This window comes from Pinus tabuliformis, chromosome 5_2 (assembly GCF_031772625.1).
Source record: "Pinus tabuliformis cultivar Carrire ecotype Pingquan chromosome 5_2, CPIR1, whole genome shotgun sequence".
Lineage (NCBI taxonomy): Eukaryota > Viridiplantae > Streptophyta > Pinopsida > Pinales > Pinaceae > Pinus > Pinus tabuliformis.
The window spans coordinates 576,382,877-576,404,805 of NC_142306.1; the positions used below are offsets into that span (position 1 = coordinate 576,382,877).

At 35.8% G+C, this 21,929-nt stretch overlaps 1 protein-coding gene across 2 annotated transcripts; it reads left to right on the forward strand.

The window, feature by feature from the left end:
- Window positions 1-13,360: 13,360 nt before the first annotated feature.
- LOC149160289 (auxin transporter-like protein 3) lies at window positions 13,361-21,501 on the forward strand. 2 transcript variants are annotated; one of them, XM_089433681.1, is made up of 8 exons: window positions 13,365-13,754; window positions 13,956-14,141; window positions 14,462-14,574; window positions 14,732-14,915; window positions 15,160-15,257; window positions 15,583-15,790; window positions 20,302-20,556; window positions 21,133-21,501. In XM_089433681.1, exons 1-8 carry the CDS (start codon window positions 13,545-13,547, stop codon window positions 21,328-21,330), a joined length of 1,452 nt encoding a protein of 483 aa, XP_089289807.1. In that variant the 5' UTR covers window positions 13,365-13,544; the 3' UTR covers window positions 21,331-21,501. The 2 variants fall into 2 exon arrangements, with proteins under 2 accessions (XP_089289808.1, XP_089289807.1); XM_089433682.1 differs by lacking the exon at window positions 20,302-20,556 and having other exon boundaries at window positions 13,361-13,754.
- Window positions 21,502-21,929: the final 428 nt, after the last annotated feature.

A 21,929-nucleotide genomic window follows, 5' to 3' on the forward strand; every position in this document is an offset into this window, starting at 1 on the left:
TCTGTGTTTTGGTTATAATTATTTATATCATTTCCTTCCCTTCATAAATTTTGATGAATGGTATTAGAGTGGTCTTCCCTTTATCTATTTTTCTGTGCATGTCCCCAATGAGGTTTGGGTATAAGGATTTGGGATTCAAACTTCTTGAGCCCTTGTAAGACTATCCTCATTGACCTTGATGACCTCCTATGGAAGAATAAAAAAAATACAAGAAGGTAGGGGATCCTATCAAAACATTTATCAAAGAAGCCCTCAAGTGACAAAGGAACAAAATGACGGATCATTTTTCCTAGATCCTTTGACAGAAGCTAATAGACGACACATCTTCATTAAGTGGCCACTTTGGAGGTCTCATCCCCTTTAAGGTACAAGTTAATTTTGATATTCCTATATTTGAAGGCCAAATATATGCAAATGCTTTAGACAAATGGTTAAACCTATTAGAATGATATTTTTCTGTCCATAATTTTTGCGCTAGAGAAAATATTACCTTTGTATTCCTTAAGGCCACCCCCATGTTAAGGATTGGTGGGAAACTTACAATGAAAAAAGGGCCATGAAGGAATATATATTAGTTTCAATCGCACCCACTTAGGATTCTTTTAGGTATGTCGTTAAGGAACAATATTACCCTATTGGAAGCTATGAAGACTAGTACACAATATGGACCAAACTATGACAGGAAAGGGATCAAACAATGCTAGAGTTCGAAAATATCTTTCATACCTTATGCACCAATCTGGGTATCAAAGACTCTTAGTGACATTTGGTTCTCAAGTACTATAGTTGCCTTCAAAGATACATCCATACATAAATGAAGTTCCTAAACATTCCTCACTTGGCACAACATAACGATATGTTGTCAAAATTAAGAAAAACTTTAAACATATGAAGTGAGACTTTGAATCTATGCATCCTTCACAAAATAAGAAGGGAAAGGACATCCCCGAATCATAGAATAAATGACATATACAGGGTGGGAGACCCCTTAACAACCCATCTAAGTTGCAAACAAAGAATTCTAATGGGAAAATGAAGGAAGACCCTCGAAATTGGTGCAAGTTCCATAAGAGCCCCTCTCATAACACCAATGAATGTCATGTAAGACACTCATTGGTGGCCAAAGTGGTGCGGTTTCCACATGAGCCCTTCTCATAACACTAATGCGTTGCACAAGGTAGTCATTGGTGGATGAGTTAAAAGCCTTAGAGTCAAATGTAGGTTTTGACTCTGAACAAGATGTACATAACGGAAAATAGATTGTTGATGCATAACCCAGTGCCATAGTTGCCACCACCAAGTTTGAGCAATGAGAGCCCAAATATTCACAAGAAGGTGAGTTCCTATTTCACTCACAAATGTGGGTGAAGGGTGCTCCACTAGATTTCATTATTGATAGCAGGGGTAAAAAAAAACTCATCCCAACGGAGGTTATTAAGTGGTTGGGCTTGTCGATAAGACCACACCCACAACCATACACCATCAGGTAGCTCCACTAAGGGTGAGATATTTGCGTTAGCCAAAAGCTTTGCCTACCTTATAACATCAAGCCTTTCAAGGATGAGGTATAATGTGATGTTGCTCACCTTAGAGTTTGTGATGTTTTTTTAGGCCAACCATATTTGTGGAAGCATCATGATGTATATGAGTCTAGACCTCATGGTATTATTATTACTTTGGGCACATAACTATACATGATACCAGAGGTAGTCCCACATACTTCCATTTTCTTTATCTATCTAACCAATGCAGTAAGGCCATATCCCAAATTGGGAATTTTGTCTTCTTCCCGATTCTCTCTCAAAGTAAGGAGAAGATTGTGGTCACATACATAGCCTCCACACATGAATCCTCCACGTAGCAGAAGAAAGTGGATAAGTCCATGGAAGAATACAAATACATATTCTCCTCACCCATGATGGTACCTCTGCATTGTTGGATCAAGCATTCAATTGATTTGACCCCGAGTGAACCTATATCTAATGGGCCAATCTATCGCCACTCTCTTCTAGAAAATGATGACATCAAGTGACAAATCCAAGAGTTTCTCCAAAAATGGCAGATTTTGCCAAGTCCCTCACACCGTGGAATCCCAATTGTACTAGTGTAGAAGCAATATGGGACCTAGAGACTATGCAATTATTATCAGTCCCTGAAAAAATCATAGTTAGGAACTGATACTCGATTCCTTGGATTGGCGACCTTCTTGACCATATAAAGGGGGCAAATTACTTCAATAAGATTGATTTGAAGTACTACTACCACCAATTCCCAATATAACTAACAAATATGTGGAAGACTGCTTTCAAGTCCAAGGAGGGTTTTTTTAAATGGTTGGGCATTCCCTTTGGTTTGACAAATTCTTTAACAACTTTTAAGAGGCTGATAGATGATATCTTGCAACCTTTCACCAACTAATTTGTGGTTGTATATCTGGATGATATCATCATCCTTAACAAGAGTTGGGAAGAACACTTGTTGCATATTCAATAGGTCCTTCACACTCTACAACATTACAAACTATGTGCTAACTTGGAAAAATTCTCCTTTGACATGGACAAGGTCTAATACCTAGGCTTAATTATTGATGAGCAAGGTCTGCATGTGGATCCAACCAAGGTCCAATTCATTCGTGATTGTTGGCCCTCACGACTCTAATAAAGCTTCACAAATTCTTGGGTCGTTCTAACTTCTATAGAAGATTCATGTTGAGGCTCTCTTATATTGCTTGACCCTTAATTCAAGTGACTAAGGGTGGAGAAAAATCAATGTTTTTTTAGTTTGAGTCACAATAGTAGGCATTCGATGAATTAAAACATCTTCTTTTCTCTTCACTATTCCTCACCATGCCATACCTACAAAAACCATTTAAGATTGAGACATATGCCTTCAACTATGCTATTGGTGTGTCCTCATTCAATAAGGACACCCTATGGCTTATCACAGTGAAACACTCTCTGATACTATCAATAGATACCCCACCTATGATAAGGATTTTTATTCCATCATGCATACTTGCTGGAAATGGAAACATTATATTTCGGGGAAGGAGATGATCATCCAAATGGATCACATGCTTCTTCAATTTATGCAGGTACAAAGAAGAATTTGCTGTGGAGAAGACAATGGAAATGCTGTAAAAGTATTTTTATTGTCCAAAACTTCAACTGAATATTGGTAAGTATATTAGGTCCAGCATCGCCTATGCCATTGCCAAACCAACCATTAAGAAGAAAGGCATATACACCCCTATTACTACTCCTAACTGGTCTTGGGAATTCATCTCAATGGACTATATGTATGGCCTTCCTTCTACCAAGCATGGTAGTGAATGTGTTTGTGGTCATTGATAGATTTTCTAAGAATGCCATTCTAGGTGCTTGCAAGAAGAGTAACACAACAAAATCCACTACCAAGATCTTATTTGAATGAGTGTGGGTGCATTTTGGGATACCGTAGACCATCATATCAGATCAGGATAGTAGGTTCCTAAGTACATTTTGGTTGATCCTCTGGTAATTGTTGGACACTAATCTCACAAAATCAACTACCTTCCACCCCTATACTACAAATGGCAAGAAAGAGGTCGTCAACAAGATGATCGTGCACATCTTTTCCATGTAAAACTCCAAGCATCCATGAACATAGGATGAGAGTCTCCCGTATGTTCAACAAAATTATGCTTGAGCTTTCCATAGATCAATTAGCCATAACCCATTTTAGGTGGGCCTGGGATTTCAACCATCATGCCCCATTGATGACACACTACCCCTTGCAACTGAACATGAAGAATCTGCAGATGTTCAATCTGAAGCCAACAAAGCCACCAAGTTTATTGAATGAATTCAACACATCCACTAGTAGGTCTATCATATCATGTAAAAAGCTAATACTAAGTACAAATAATTCCATGATCAACACTGGGTGCCATACAAGTTTCAAATGGGAGACAAGACTTTTGGTTGCATTTGCAGAAGAAATGCCTTGTAGCGGCCCTTCAGAAGTTTTAGCTACTCTACTATGGTCCTTACACCATCACCAAGGCTATGGGTTACACCATTTTTGAGTTAAGTATCCCCCCCTTCCTTGACCTGCACCCAATGTTTAATGTGGACTGCCTTTAATGATACTTTCCACCATTGTTAGACACATAAGAAATCACAGAGCAACGAACAGTGATACATCTCATCCATATTTCATGAATAATCCACTATTGATCAGATCATGAAAACACATATTAAGAGCACTCACCAATAGAGGATCCAACTATATCAGGTTGTGAAAGAAGATTAACTCCTACACCAAGGAAAGTGGCTCACTAGGGGCCAAGTTCAATAGATTTTTTTCCATCTCATGGAGGCACTCAACATAATGGATACAATTTCTTCCTAAGGTGAGGGGGGGGGGGGGGGGGGGGGGGGTGATATAGGTGGATGCCCACCTATTCCATTGACTCATAATGCAATTTTCTATCTTGTTAGTTTATTTTCTACAATTTTTAGGTCCTAAACTTTTGGATACATTTTGAGGTCCTAAATGACGTATTTTGGGGAAATAGGCAGCTGAAAAATATAATTCTTGGATAGACCTTTCCAACATGTTATTGTGTATGCCAAATGAAGATCGTATGCCAAAGTTATAACCCTAGGAAGTTGATGTTCCAACTTATTCCATTAGGGCCCATAAGCCTTTGGCACTTCATCTCCTAGGGTTAGGTTTTTGGATGTTTAGGGTTTCTCATTGCTTGTTTTTGATGAAAAGGCCTTTGAGCCTCATTGTAAGAAAATTCAACAAAGATGTGTAGCCATCACACCTCTTCTTAGAGATAGGCTACTACCATTTGAGCTAGTTTGTTTTCATTTTGCATGTATACAATTTTAACATTTTCCATTTCTTAATATAAGTCAAGTTTCAATGTATCTTTGTGTTTTGGTTATAAATATATACATCATTTGGTTCCCTTAATAAATTCAGATCAATTTCATTCCTTGGATACTTGGAGACTAGGGTTTTGAGATGAATCCCTACCTTATACTTATTGAAGAGAAGAAGAATAGAATACATGACAAGTTGGAAGGAGCTTCCAATTTTGTTCCTTGAAAGCTTAAACGCTATAAATAACAAATCCCAAGTGAGTTTGAGTGGCTTGAGACTCAATTTAAGGCATCCTAGGAAACCATGGCCCTAGGTTGAGGTATTTGCAACCCTGACTAAAATGAGTCAATCAAGTGACTAAAGATGAATAATGACACAAGGAGCTTATCTAAGCACTAGATCCTAATGAGGTCCCACATTTATGCTAAAGTGAGGGAGGCTTCCTGAAGGTGATCCATCACATTAATTGTCTAATTGAGAAGTGTTGTATCATCATTTAATAAGCTAAGCATAAGTATGAAACAAGGATGAATCACACAAGACACTTTTTAATAAATAAACATATGTGAACACCCAAGTACAAATTATTCACTTCTGTCATTTTAAAAGAAATAACATCAAATCCATAACAATACCATTCACGTGGACATCAAATCTAGTGATGGGGTGGGGTATTAAGGGGTGAGGACTTTCAAATTTCCACCTCCTACTTAAAATATAATCATCCATATAACTAGCAATTGCCCCAAAAGGTGCAAAGAGAGGCTGATAGGTTCTTCTAAGAAATGCTTAGTGCCCATCTTTAGATTGGTTGACCAATTCAAATTAGTTCAATCTAGGATGGGATGATAAAGTTTGCATGATTAGTCCAAATTACATTCTTAATAATACAAGTCTTGTCTTGACAATTGACAAAAGATTTCAAGGTTGCCTTCCAACCAAATAGCCAACGTGTTTTCATTGACAATTCAAAATTTTGGCTACACCCAGATGAAGTGAGCACATCGATGCTCGTTTATCCTACAAATTAAGATTGATAACTTCCAAAGCAAAGTTGAGACATCCAAATAGTTGGCTTCTCTACCATTTCATAACAAAGAAGGTAAATCCAATGCTTGGTGCTTGGACATCCCCATGGGATTACATGATACCTTAGATTGATTTGGAATAAATTTATAATAACAAGACAAAAGTGGATTTTCCTTGAATCTATAATCTTGTATGCATGGTTTGAATCCACACTCAGCATGTAATCTATCTAGTGCCTCATGTATGTCTCATGCGAGTCCATCCACCCCTTTTCCAAAGGAGAATGTTACTTTGATTCCTATGTCTTTAAAATTTTGTGGCACAACGATCAAAATATTATGCCAAGGAATTCTGCAATAGCTCTAACTAAAATTTGGAGCAATGGTACAAAACTTAAAAAGTCGAAAACACATTATTGCCAACTTGCTCCGAGTCTCTATTGGGATTAGAGACAACCCTGTCAAATCCTTTTGTTCTTTCATTTCAAATGGTGTATATTGACAACCCTGTCAAATCCTTTTGTTCTTTCATTTCAAATGGTGTATATTGATCATTTTGGGAGATGCGAGCCAACCATGTAAATTGATCCTCTCTGATAAACTTATACTCATACTCCAGGTCCAAGGTGGGTTAACTTATACGCATGATAAACTCTGGAAATTGGTTTGAATGGGAAAACGTGGCTGAAAAGAACAAAGTATTAAAAAATAGATGAGAGTTTGATTTAAGTTTGAATGATAGGTGAGGCCAAGATCTAATTCGTGGAAAATGACAACTTAACATTCCCACCTTCCATTCTCATACCATGTCGACACCTTGCCTGCCAATTCGCTGGAAATCATCAACTTGCAAGATGTCCACGTCGACATTCCAGAATGTTGCCGCGAGATGTCCATGTCAACATTACAGGATGGAGCGAGGAGATGCCACGTCAGATGAACTGTCGCGGTGTGGGAGGAATTCACTGTTGGCAAAGATGAACGGAAGACACATGGAAGAAGAGAAGCGTGTTGGTCAACCTTTACCACAGGTTTGACTCACAGGCTATTGGTTTCTGAGCTTTGTCAATGTTTCTTTTTTCTTATCTGACATGGGTAATGCCATCTCGCCTACAACTTAGTAAATTTTACATCCATATGCACATTTTCTATGGTTTGCGGTTAAAATATTACTAATTTTCCCTGTAGGAATTTTTCTTTGAGATGGTCGAACAAATTGGCCATTAGAAAAACAAATATTTTAAGTATTAATTTATTTGCATATGATCAAATATGCAAAATAGTTATATTTAAGTACTACTAGCATGTGAAACGAAGTGCATTATAAGTTTTGTCTTAAAGCATAGGTTATGAAGTCAGATTTCGAGCCCAGTAAAGAACATCAAGTCATAAAATTGTGTGTTGAGGTGAATAGAAATTAACCACCTCCAAATTGTCTTTCGATGCTTTCGAGGACAGTAGCAGTAGTTTTGCCCTTCTCCACAACCTTTTCCATCGTTTTCCCTTCAAACATAAAGAGACATGATCACAACTTCCCATGAAAATCGAGTAGACACTACTAGCATTGATATCATACCTACATAATTCCGCATAATCTCCATGGATTTCCATCTGCCCCTCGACATCCGGGGCAATAATCAACCATGAAATTAAGGATAAATACACACAAGCATGTATAGTGAAACTGCATTATGAAGTTCAAATGTATATAAAAATTCTAAAATAAGAAACTCTGGCTCCTAGAGACCCTCGTATGCACTGTAGTGCAACTCGCAAGAATTTTGGCAAGCAATCCAAGCTTCATGGGGAAGGCATCGACGACAATAAAGATTATGCCATTAGCAGTCCCTACACCATGTTCAGTGCCATAAATTCCACGAAGCATTCAAACGAACTCTTCGACGTAAAATTGGTGCGCACAAATGTCAAGTAGAGAGCAAAAAGGTGGCATAAAAATATGTGCACAGATGTGAGACATAAACTAGAAGTGTAGACGAAAACCAGAGATAGACTGATTCAAAAGAAAGGCCTATTGGCCTAAATATGCCCTCTATGTGTAGTAATAATGTGACTATATTTCAGAATGTATACACTTTTGTTTTAAATATCTATGGGCCCATCCTCTATCCTTTGAGTTTGTCCATAGAGCTAATTTAGACTTCACATGCCTTAATAATGATATGATGCATGGTATGATGGCATAAGTTGGGGATCCATTGGGTTGAATTTGAAGCTCTCAAACATTTATACAGAGTTTGATGGTACACAATGAAACTGAGACATAAATAACCTAAAATTGTTAAAATATCAACTTGTTTAGATTCCCCATCTCTAATTTTTTTCCCAATGAATCACTTGTATCAGTGAGACCAATTTGGATTCCCTATATCTAGAGAAGTTTCAAACATGGCATCAGTGACTTCATGAATTTATCAAGATTTAACTTCCCAACCCATCATTATACTCATTTTCTTCCCCATAACATGCTCTAGAGACTCTACTGGACTTGAACCCACAACATCCCAATGATATCTACCTTGATGACCTAGTAATATGGACAATGTGTTATGAAACCAGCTCACAAAAAGATAGAAAAGATATATCAACGCCTTATAATTCAGCCTCTTCGAGGGGGCAACCTCCTTTACATTACACAAATGAACAATTCTTCGATGATACAAATGAAAAGACCTCCTTTCTACATAAAGGAGTCTAAGGGGTCATAATATAATCAGAGCCGACATAACAATAATAATGTAAGGGCACAATAATAACAATAGTGGACTTCTATGGGGCACAATAGTAACAATATGGGCACTACATAGGTACATCAATATAATAAGGGGGTTGTACTAATAACAATAAGGGGTTACACTAGTAGTATAGGGGCCTAACATGCCCTTCTCCTTAAAAAAGTGTTGTCCTCAACGCTTGAGTAGTTCTTGATGCTTTTGTATAAAATTATTGTCCTCCCATGTGGAATCTTCAGTGGGTAAGTTCTTCCACTTGATGAGATACTCTGAAATTGATCGATTTCGTAGCTGTCGGGTTCTTGTTTCTGTGACTGCTCCAGATTCCAATATGATTTTTCCTTCTTCTTCAATTTTTGGCAATATTGTTTGAATTGGGATCTTTTGCAACTTTTGAATAAGTGGCCATACTTCTTCATCCTTCTTCCATTCATCCGTTGCTTCATTTATCCAATCTGGTTGGATAATAGAAATAACACAAAACAATGCTTCCACATCCTCATCCTTTCTTGAGAGTGCATCTGCAACAAAATTTTGCATCCATTTTCTATAGATGATGTCAAAGTCATAACCCAATATATTTGTGACACATTTTTTCTGTTCTTCTAAAGATAATAGTTGTTCTAAAAAGTATTTAAGACTATCATGATCCATTTTTACCTTGAAGTGTCTTCCCATTCGATAAGGTCGCCATTTCTTAAGTGCATGTAGTATTGCCAACATTTCCTTCTCATAAATAGCTTGCTTGAGATGTAGTAGTAAAAATACCCAATCACCTACATCAAAACATTTTTCACTACGATGTTGATCTACTTGTTGTTTCATTCGATTTTGCACCAAAGTGGCGTTATCCTTTAAAAGTTGGAGAATTTGGTGTTGATGCTCGATGTGATATTTCACTGCTTGAACCTTTTTCTTCTTGATATGTCCTTCTATCTTTAGAGTTTTAGAAGTGGTAATTTCTACCAATCCTTTACAAGGTATGGTCGGATTCATTTCTTGATGCTCGATTTGATCTTTCACTTCTTGAACATTTTTCTTCTTGATATGTCCTTCTATCTTGATAGTTTGAGGAGTGGTAATTCCGACTAATGAATTACAAGATATGGTTGGATTCATTTCTTCTTTCTCGATGTGATCTTTCACTTCTTGCACCTTTTTCTTCTTGATATGTCATTCTATCTTGAGAGTTTGAGGAGTGGTAATTCTTGCCAATGCTTTACAAGATATGGTCTGATTCATTTCTTCTTTCTCTGGGGTTGGGTCCTGGCGTATATCCTCTTCTTTTGATGTTTCTTGATCCTTTTCTTCCTCCTCTTCATACTCTATGTAAAATAATTTCTTCTCAGCACACTTATGACCTTTAGTGCATTTGCTATCACAATTGTAACAAAGCCCTTTTTCTCTTTTTTCTTCCAATTGTTGTGGTGGAATCCTTGTAGGTTGTGGAAGGCTAGGAGAAACAACACTTCCATCTTTATAGTTGTGAGGGGTAGACTTCCTTGTTGCCATAATTTACTTTCCACTATGTAACAAAGCCCTTTTACTCTTTCCAGCTGTTGTGGTGTTGCCTAAAGAAGGTGTTGCTCTTTGTATCCTCATAATGTGCTATCATTTCCTTTGTAAAAATTGACCACGTAACAAGTTGTTTACGAGAACAAAGCCCTTTATACTATAAAAATTGATCCGGTTCTAAATATGAAGATGCAATACATACCTTTTGTAATAGTGGTACACCATGTAGATCAAAATATTGCTCCATCTGAAGTATCCAATTTACCGGATCCTTGTCATCAAACTTCCTCATATCGCCTTTTCTTAATTTTAGGAGCTCGATTTTGAAATGACTATAACTCTGTAATTTCTGTTCTTCCAGTTCTGAAATTGTGACCTACAGTAGCCCTGTGCGTCCTCTTTCCAATGCCACCAGTCTGATTCAAATTGGATTCTCCAAGGAAGAGTTATGCACAATCTCCCAAGATGATCTGATTATAGACCTTTCTAGAAGAGCGAACTTGTATGAAGTGCCACGTGTCACTGTTTCGACCTTTGGCTCTGAAAAATATATAAAAGAAACTACAGTCCGTCCTCTTTCTGTACCTTCTTACAAAATTTCAATCCAATGCTCAAAGAGAAAGTTATGATGATTTTCTCCAGGTCACCTGTTTGGAATGTAATTCAAGAATCTACAAAAAGACCAACTTTCTCATATCATATCTCTGCAAATATAGCGCGAAAAGGTCTGAAATTCGGACCCAACGTTCAGTGCGATTTTGTCTCAAATGGGTTTTTCTTTTCTCTTATGAAACGTCGCAGAAAAAAGTTATAGTGAAAATGCCACGATGACCTATTTGGAGTAGCGAAACCCTAGAATCCAAAGTTCTGATACCAAATGTTATGAAACCAACTCACAAAAAGATAGAAAAGATATATCAATGCCTTATAATTCAGCCTCTTCAAAGGGGCAACCTCCTTACATTACACAAATGAATAATTCTTCGATGATACAAATGAAAAGACCTCCTTTCTATATATAGGAGTCTAAGGGGTCACACCATAATCAGAGCCGACATAACAATAATAATGTAAGGGCACAATAATAACAATAGTGGGCTTCTATGGGGCACAATAGTAACAATATGGGCACTACATGGGTACATCAATATAATAAGGGGGTTGTACTAATAACAATAAGGGGTTACACTAGTAGTATAGGGGCCTAACACAATGTGGTCAAACCATGGTAAAAGAATTAGCCATCCCTTCCTTATCCCTTCCCCTTAACTTCACCTATCAAGATTTGACCTCCCAACTCATCATTATAATCATCTACTCCCCTATGGCATATGCACTAGAGATTCTCCTAGACATGAACTCATGACATCCCAATGATATTTGCCTTGAAACATGCTGGTTCAAGTTGATTGAGCTAACCTATTCAGTATATATGAAACTTCCATTGAAAACCTCATGGGATCGCTTCTTCTTCCTTGGAATACTAGATGGAATGTGAACCACAAACCACAATAGCGATGGATAACCTCAAGACACTTTACTAAATTTAGATATATAAAATATGGACTCCCCATTCACAACATACCTTGGACAAATGGTTTCCTTAATTGAGTTAACCCTTGAGAGTCATACATATATTATGATTCCCCGAATACATCAAAACTCCCTCAATCACATCAAAAACACATTGATTGCATTTTTGACTGTCTTGAAGCCCATTGATTAGGTGGAAACACCCATTAATCCAACTCATTACTCCTTTAATTAGCTAGGAACCCCTCATTTTACCTAATGACCATTTTCATTTCTTGAACCCATTGATTAGATGGAAACACCCATTAGTCCAACTCATTACTCCTTTAATTAGTGAGAAACCCCTCACTTCACCTAATAACTCTTTTAATTATTTTAAAAATAAATTTTACTCATACTCCAAGACCCAAAATCCCTAAATAAAAATCTCTATCACTTTTGTATTTTATTTAAGAAGCATCATTTAATCTAAAGAATATCAATCTTATTCATACTCAAAGATCCCTAAATAAAAGACTCCGAAAACCTTTGCTATCCATATCACCTTTGTATTTTGTTTAAGAATTATTATTTGATCTAAAGAATAGGTGTTGTCTATAGAAGTCACAAATTCGCTGAGAAGACCAACAATGATCAGAATCTGGCAATTTTCTTTTCAAAAAATTTGAGAGTATGTTCAAATCATGTTTTTGAAATAGAAATAAATCCAACACCATCAAAAATCCGTGGACACCCAAAATCTATCGAAATTTATTGAAATCTATCTTACCTAAATTTCCATAGTTTTCATGTTCAAAAGAAAACTGCTCCGGGTCCCTCGTCTCCTTTAAAACTTCCCCTACCCCTATCGCCATTAACGAAAGTATTTTGCCTTCGAAACTTCCAGGAAGGTGTCGTAGTACGGATGTCGGGGAACTCACGATATGGCAATAAATTTTATGAGAAGTGACCCCACTTTAATGGCAAAATAGTCCACGTGGGGTCGACTTCAGTCCTGCACATTTTCCCTGTTTCGAAGTGGTTTCATTTTTCAAAATATCTCATCAAAGCAGATTAATGTGAAAACAATAGCAGGCAGTTAAGTGTCTCTCAATCAAAATAAAGTAGACAGCAGTAATCTACTTGCCTGACGTTTGGAAGTTTTCCTCAGCATATTTGTAGAAATTAAAGATATTTTGAAATTTTTTTCAAATATCCGTGGGATTACTGGTAAATCAATTTTAAATACCAAAATTCCAAAAATCAGAGTGGGTGATAGTACTGGTTTTCATTTATATTTTTTGAAATTATTTTCATATTACTCATATTTTTTGAAATTACAAATTTGAATTGTAAATTTTTTCCAGTAAGTATTTTGAAAATTTTCAATGCTAAATTTATATATAGTAAAAAAAACCATTCAAATAATATAAAATCAAAATTCATTTCAAATAATACACCATCACAATTCGACCATTTTACCACCATTTTACAAAATTCCAGTTAAAAAAACTGAAATACTTCTCCTGGTTAAAAAAAAAAAAAACAAAAAAGAGAACACTGTAAACCTTCTAATTGTTACACAAGGCTGGTGTAAGTCCAACTTCAAATATTATTTTCATTTAGTCCCTTATCTTTGAACTTCCATTATCTGTTATAAATACGAGTCTCCTATAACCTTTGTTTTTTATTCCACTTTATCTGATTCATTCTTCCATCTTAAGGTTTTTATTTTATCCTTAGGGTTTATGGATGACAAGATCTCTGAGTTCTCATCCATAAATAGTACTGTCAGGAGGCTTCCCGAGGTATTGAGGACAAATTGCAAGAACTATTGAATAATAAAAACAAAAACAACTCTCTCATGGAGGTCACAGAAGGAGGTCAGTATGGATTTAAGGAGAGCACCAACGTGACTGACAAAAGCACCCCATTGCAGTTGAGTACAATAAGTAATGGGACTGTGCAACACTCTGCAACTCCAAATTCTGATGGATTCAAAACTTGGGTACGAAAAGCTCTGTGGCATGGTGGCTCTCGTTATGATGCATGGTTCAATGCTGTATCTGGTCAGGTACCAACAGCATTCCCTTCAGAAGTTTTAATTGAACTATATTATATGTGGTTGGATTGACCAAACTACCCAGTATTCATAATTTGGAGCACTTTTTCCTCATATTGGATATTCATTGACATATGAGGAATCAGTCTTATGCTTAAATTGTAATTGCAGATAGGTGTTTGTGAGTTGTTTTGATATAATTTTCTCCAACAGGTTGGCCAAGTTATTCTCTCCATGCCATATTCATATTCTCAAATGGGCTTTGGTCTTGGAATCTTCTTCCATCTTCTCTATGCAGGAGTTGGCATTTGGACTTGCTATATGCTGTCATGTCTCTACCTTGAGTACAGATCCCGCAAGGAAAAGGAAGGAGCTGATTTTAAAAGACATGTTATACAGGCATGACATAATTGTCCATGTATCTTATCTATATCTCAATGAATCAATATATTTTCTATGAGATCTGAAAGCTTTTGACCCTTCCAATGTGTTTATATCACTTTACCACTTCCATCTGAATGCGTTTTTGAAGATCTGGAGAGTGTTTACTCTAAACTTGTGATGTTTTGAAAAATCTACAGAGTTTAATTTTAGAAATTTACATAACATTTTGATAAACTGTGAAAACTTCCACATTGAAAAATATTATTTTTGTTTTAATTGAAATAATTTTATGGTGAAACTGTGCTTAAATTTTTGAAGTTTCTTCTTTCCTGCAGTACCATGAAGTTATGGGATATCTTGTTGGATCTTGGCTGAGGAAGGCTGCTCTCTTTTTCAATATTGTAACCATGGGATCTGTTGCTGTTGTACAAATCATTGCTTGTGCAAGGTATCTTGTTGGATTTTTCTGGTATACTTATTTTTCGATGCTGTAAGCATGGATCTGTTTCAGTTGCTTGTGCAAGGTAACATTTGTTATAGCCAAGCTTTTGAGTTATCCAAACCAATCAGAAGGTGATGTGTTTTTTTAATGTACAATTTCCCAGCAATGCCTATTATCTGAACTCCAAGTATAACAAGCGAGAGTGGGCAATCATATTTGGTGGGATCTCCATCCTGACATGCCTCCTCCCATCGTTCCACAATTTTCGAGTATGGTCTATCATGGGAGTAGTTACAACTACTTATACAGCCTGGTACATGCTAATTGCAGGGCTTCTCCATGGCAAGGTAATTACATAAACTTATCCATAACTAAATTAGAAAAGACCTGCATGATTGTATAGAGGTAAATTCAGAGGCTTACTTTCTAACTTAAATACACTATCAAATTGACCATTTTGCAGTTTAAATGATTTGTTTATCCACTTTGAGGCTTAATTTCTAACTTAAATACACTATCAAATTGACCATTTGGCAGTTTAAATGACTTGTTTATCCACTTTTCAACTGTAAACTGCCTGTGCTTAAGCAGATTCCAGATGTAAAGCATTCTGCTCCACAAGATATGGAGAAGTTCTTCACAGGTACAACCAATATATTGTTTGCATTTGGAGGTCACGCTATTACAGTGTAAGTGTTCCTATTCACCCATATTGATCTGAATTGAATTCCACCATTTTGATCAGTTTGGGTTGGAATACTCTGTCACATGTGAGAGAGAATAATACTACATGGATATACAGATCTAGTTTGTAAGGTATATCTGCACCACCAATAATAAATATAAATAAATTTGCATGGACCCATTTGAGGCAAAATCCAATGTTTATGAAATAGTATATATTAACAGATAAGTATATCCAACTGTCAACCAGTTATACTTACAAACCATTTCATTCAGCTTAATTTTCATGGTACTAATTAATGATATCTATGTCACTTGTTTCTGTAACAGAGAGATTATGCACGCCATGTGGCAGCCCAAGGTGTACAAATACGTGTATCTGTGGACAGTGGGATATGTTTTAACGATAACCATGCCTCATTGTATCGTACTATATTCTAACTTCGGTGACGAGCTTCTCAACCATTCAAATGCTTTGTCTGTGCTCCCAGAGTCAGTTTTCAGGAGCATTGCCCTGTGTTTCATGATCGGCCATCAGGTAAACAAATCAAATTTCACAAATTTTGTTAACATCGGCCATGAAGAAAGATTAGGATTCTTCTTAGTTTTATTATATTTATATTATCGCATTATTATATGTTTTATATAAATTAAATGATTTGAAAATAAATACAAATTTATTTTACTTTAAAAATATCACCTATGTAGATGTAAGTAGATTAAAACTAATAAATATTACCTATTTATATGTAAGTAGATCAAAACTTATTCTAGGTCTTTAGTGGTACAGATTAGTTGGCTATATTACCTATGTATATGTAAGTAGATCAAAACTTATTCGAAGTCTTTAGTGGTACAGATTGGTTGGCTTTAAAGTGTGTTGTTAAGATATTTTTTATGTTTTTAAAGAGAGTTTACAGTGATATAGATTAGGGTGAACAACATATGTGGTGCTATTACTTTATTAATAGGCTGGGCCGTATATGTCATTGGTCTGATTTAACCAAGTACATTATCAGATGGTAGCATATACTGTCTCTGCGCATTAATAAAGTAATAGCTTCACATATATTGTTTGTTATAGATCAATTGGCCATAAAATTTACTGTTAAGAAACCTTTTGTAGCGTCCTAGTCCATATATATACTTATTCTAATTACAATTTTTCGTGGACATAAAATAATATTAAAAAATACATATATAAAATAATTTGAAATTATAAATTTATATTAATTTATTTAAATGTTAATAAAAATTACTTTTTGATTTATTTGATTATATTAATCAAATAAATTAAAATTATAAAATTGTATTAATTTTAAATTTAAATATGTTTTATATGGGATGGAATTTAGTTTATATTGAGTGTAATTATATAAATTAAATAATTGAGATATCAATTAAGTTATAAATTTATTTTAAATTATTATTAATTATAAAAAAATTAATATATGAGCTAATGCCTAACATATATACATTTAAAACATATAACAAGATTTTTGATCATAAAGATTAACATGTAAATTCTTAAATTGTAAAGAGGTTTTGCTATAATATAGTATGTTTTGTCAATACCACATGTCCAACAAACTACAACTTATTCCATAGTCAAAATATTTTGTATATATTTTATCTTAATTTAATTTTATAAAATTCTTTTCAATTAAATTGAAAAACAAAAAAGACATACCTATTTTAAAAATAAATCAAAACTCTCTATCATAATTACTATTAAAAATATTCCATACAAGTTAAATCTTTATTATTTATCTTTTAATTGTTAATAATTAAATTAAAATTCTGAAAACTCTATTTGAAAATAAACATTTATACCAATATAATATTATAAAAATAAATAAATTTATATTTTAAATATAAATAGAATAATTTAAAATCATAATATTATATTAATTTATTTAAATATTAAAAAACCCACTTTATTATTTTAAATAAAATAAATTCACATTATAAATTTATATTTATTTATTAAAAAGTCAATAAAAACTACTTTAAACCCATTATATGTAGAATTACATGAATATAATTTTAGGTTTTATATAAATTAAATAATTATAAGTTAAATATAAATCTATTTTAATTTTAAACCCATTATATGTAGAATTACTAAAGGGTTTTTAAGAAACGGTAATTAGTATGCCTCCCATAGTTTTTTTTTCTCGATAAGACTAATTCTATTAAGCAGTAAAATATTGTACAAGAGAATACATTTCAGAGATGCAGGATACCGGCAACCGGAAATGATAGGACTATCAACCTCGGTTCCGGGAAATGAGATAAGCAAACAAGGAGCTACAACTAGTCACTGAAAGCTTAAGAAGCAATGGATGCTACCCTGACAGAGTGGGGCTTTCAACACGAAGCTTTTTCCCTTTCCTATTTTTAACTTCAACCCAGCCACTTTGGGGTGTATGGGCGATTACAACTTGCAGTTTGGGGTCCTCCCGCGGGGAGCCCTCCTTTTCTGAGTCCGAGGAAGAGGACAAATGGACACGTTTCTGAGCAATGGCTGAATCAGAGGAAGGCACCAGGCCCTCGGTGGAAGGGGCAACAGAATGAGGGGCCTGTTTCAATTCTTCATCGCTATCTTCTTCTTCAGAACTGGAGGAATCTGAATCCTCGACTGGAGGAGGAGAACATGGAGCCCATCGTTTGGACTTGGGCTTGGAGTCGTTAGCCTTGTTCTTTTTTGCCGGGCGAGAAGGACAAGTATTCTGCAAATGCCCAGATTGTTGGCAATGGCGGCATCGAAAAGCGGTGTTCTCGTAATCTAGCGTCTGGGTCCAGACGAAGTCATTTATCTTGAGGTTGATTTGCTCTGGAAGGCCCTTGCTCAGATCTAACTCCACACACATTCTTGCATATGAGTAGAGGCCTTTGGATTCCCTCCAGAAATCTCCATGGATGAAGCTGCCCAATGTGTCTCCTATAGCTCTGAAGACACGAGTATTCCATAGATGGGCAGGTAAGTTTGGAAGCCGAATCCATACCGGTGTCTTGGTAATGACTGCAGTGGCTGGATCGAAGTCTGGAAACCAGGGAGTCAAAAAAAGCCCTGCCGTTCCCAAGAACCAAGGGCCTTCTGCGAAGGCCTTTTCATAGTGCTTAATGTTATCAAAGAGAACAATGAAATAACCTTTCGAGCAAAAGAAGATCTTACAGTGATGTGTCCAGTTTGCATGGATCCATGCATAGAGATCCTGAGTTCGAGGCCACAGTCCATTAAATCTGCAAATGATGGCTCTTTCTGCAAATACTTGATGCTGGGAAGCCAGTTCTTCATGCATGAGTTCAACAGAAGGAACTTCATCAATTTTTTCAACCAAGAAGGCCTTAGATTTATGGGCTTCCGGGGGTTTGGGGATCTCCGAATGAACAGCGTCCTTGTATGAGAAAGGCCGGGCAGAGGAAGCTTGCCCTGCTGCACCTCCTCTCAAACGGAAGGTCGCCACCACCGAGCTGTTTCTGGAAATGCTGTAAGCAGAGAGGGGTAGAGGGTTTTCAAGTTGTTTACCTTGAAAGAGAAGTCGCAGCAGGCTGGATGGGATCCCCATTCTGCGCTCTAGATTCAGTATGAGGTCCTGCACCAAGTCTGAAGGGCGAACCCATTGCATGATGGTTCTGCCTGCAGGTTGAGCAATCTGGATCTGAAAGGATTCAGATAAGGGATTTGACCCTATGCAGATCTCTGAATCTGGCCAGTACACAGGTTTTTCTGCCTTCTGGAAGATCAGATCTGGCAGATCTTTGTCCGATCTAAATCTGGGACTGCGATTTGTATGGCAAGTGATTACCTCAGATCCATACATAAACCCTTCTGATGAATCATTTACCGGCTCCCTTTTGCCCCATTCCAAGGACTGCACGGAAGGTAGCAAAGCCAGAGCCTTGGCCTGGGGTTCTTTAAGCTTCAGCTGCTGAGGGTGCAACGATCGATGCCAACGGGGGTAGCGTGTCCGAGCCAGCGCAGCAGAGGCCCCGTCATCGGTGGCGGGAGCGAGGTATGCCTCCCCTTTTTCTCCTTGCAATCCCCAGTCGGTCTCATAGCAAGCCTGGGGAGCCTCCTCGGCTGCAACAAATGTGCCAGGCCACACTCGTAATGTCCTCCATGGCGCTCTGATCCCCCCTACGCAGCTCCTTCTGTGCCGCTTCCTTTTACTGCTGAGACGGGTTTCATTGAGGGCCCGGGTGTCGATCACGAGACCTTCAAACCCTCCTCTCGCTCTCCGAACGCTCTTCGCAGCCATCGCTCTCTCTCCAACTCAGGACCAAAGCCCAGATTTTTTAGCCTCAGTATGCCTCCCATAGTTCGAGTCAATAATAATGTTTTTATAAAAAATTCATAAGTCATTTTAAATGTTTAAGCGTTATACCCAATTAATCATATTTTTATCTACTTTAAAAATTACTAATTTAATTATAATAAATCTTATTATTTATAAAAATAAATATAATAATTTTTAATATATATATATATTTAAATTTCTAATAAGAGTTTTTTTATTATTTTTTATAAATTTATAAATTTTATAATTATTTGAAATTATGGTTTTTATATTGTTTTCTGTTTAAATTTTTGCTATAATTTGTTTTTTCATTTGGTTTTTTTATGATGAATCACAAATTACTTGAAATTATGGTTTCTATATTGTTTTTTATTTAACTTTTTAGCATGGTACGCTTTTTCATCTAATCGTGACAATAAACCACACTTGTTGATTAGAAAAATATTAGCCAAAAATTTCCCTTGAAAAATTTCTAAATTTTTTTTTTCTTAAAATTTATAATAATTAAACTTTTATATTCATTAAACAATATATTATAATTCTTTTTAATTCTTATAATAATTCTTTAAAAAAAATGATAATAATTGATTTTTTATAGTTAAATTTTTATATTAATTAACCCAGCCCTTACATTTCCTTTTATAGATTACTCACTGAAACTTACAATGGTTACTGCCTTTTCATGGCAACCTAAAGGCTAATACTGGCTGAGCTCTTAATATATATTCTGTACCGATCAATGCAGGCACTGGCATTTGGGCTGTATGTGATGCCGCTGAACTTCATGTGGGAGAAGGTCTTAGGAGTACACGGATCAACTTATCTGATCCGTGTTGTGTGCAGGGTGCCAGTGGCGCTCTTACTTTGCTTGCTGGCACTGGTTTTCCCTTTCTTCGGACCACTGAACTCTCTGATTGGATCTATTATTATGAGCTTCTCCGTTTATATAATCCCTTCTCTCGCCTACGTCTTAGTTTACAACACAAAGACCTCACGAGAGGTACGGATACATCATTTTCAAACCTAGTCGCTTGTTTTGCTGATGCGGAATTTTTTTAAAGATTTAAAACAGAAATTTTTAAAATAAAATATTGGTTGCCACATCAATGATTTAGTATTATTATTCATTTTATTTCAAAATTTCTCAAAATCTACTGTTAAATAAATTCAAAAATACACTTTTAAAAACATTATCAATTAAGTATTATGAGAAAAGTATTGTGACAAGTATTTTTGTGTAAATTACATGATAGAGCATTTGTCGACTTGTTTCGAACCAACCAGTGTAGTTTATTGGACAACTTGTCCTGACAATGAATCACACTCGTTGGTTCGAAAGACAAATGCTCTATCATGTGATTTACTTGTCTTAACGATGAACCACACTAGTTGGTTCAAAATGGGTCAACAAATGCTCTATTACATTATTTATGTCGAAATACTTGTCTCATAATACTTGATATGGATCCAGGCAGCCTAAATTCAACAATTATCAATCAAATTAAAAACATTCACCATGCAGCTGTCTCAATCGCATTAAAGAATATTACGATCAAGTGATGTGTGATTTTTGCAGGAAGCCGCGGAGAAACTTCCGTCATGGATGCCCAAGTGGAATGGAATTGTGGCAATAAATGGTGCGATAGTTGTGTTGATCGCTGTGCTGGGTTTCTGTTTGGGAAGTTGGGCGAGTGTTTCCAACATTATAAAGCAAGTGCACAGTTTTGGAGTTTTTGAGAAATGTTATCAATGCACTGCTATCAAAGGAAAGTAAACTTAGTTCATCCATCTTTTCCAAAAAGGACAGGACATATGCTGTAAATATTTAAATAAAACACATGTCGGATGTGCATGTGTAAAAGATGGTCTACCTTACATAAGTACATGTACTATTCATATTTTATAGTAGGGTCGGTAATGTTATAAACAATTATAAATGAGTGAGAAAAATAAATGATATTTTTTTTGGTTTTGAATGGTATATTAGTATGTGACTTAATGATATATATATTTTTGATTCCTTAAGTTAATTAAATTAGAGTGATTTTGGAATATATATATATTGCCCCATTAAACCATATTTGCTCCAAAACCCACTTCTAATCTGCTGTTATGTGTGATCATCAAACTCGATTTTGTGAAATTATAGTGGTGTAATGTCATTGGAGGCATGTCCTCCATTAAAGTTTGGTGGGACGACATCCATAACCCCTCACCTGGCTCATCACCGACACACCATTGGGGAAAATATCATTCACAATGTTTTTTAATATATATTAGCCAATGCATTAGAGTGAAACTTTAAAAAACATGGAGGACTTCCCAGTTAGGCCTTTACTTAATAATATATTGTATAATTAATATAACTAGCAA

Excerpts from the sequence above, each read along its gene's own strand:
- LOC149160289 (XM_089433681.1), top strand. The coding sequence starts at position 13,545 with ATGGAGGTCACAGAAGGAGGTCAGTATGGATTTAAGGAGAGCACCAAC. Across the intron at positions 14,142-14,461 it reads TTAAAAGACATGTTATACAG|TACCATGAAGTTATGGGATA; the intron begins GCATGACATAAT and ends TCTTTCCTGCAG. Across the intron at positions 14,575-14,731 it reads CAAATCATTGCTTGTGCAAG|CAATGCCTATTATCTGAACT; the intron begins GTATCTTGTTGG and ends ACAATTTCCCAG.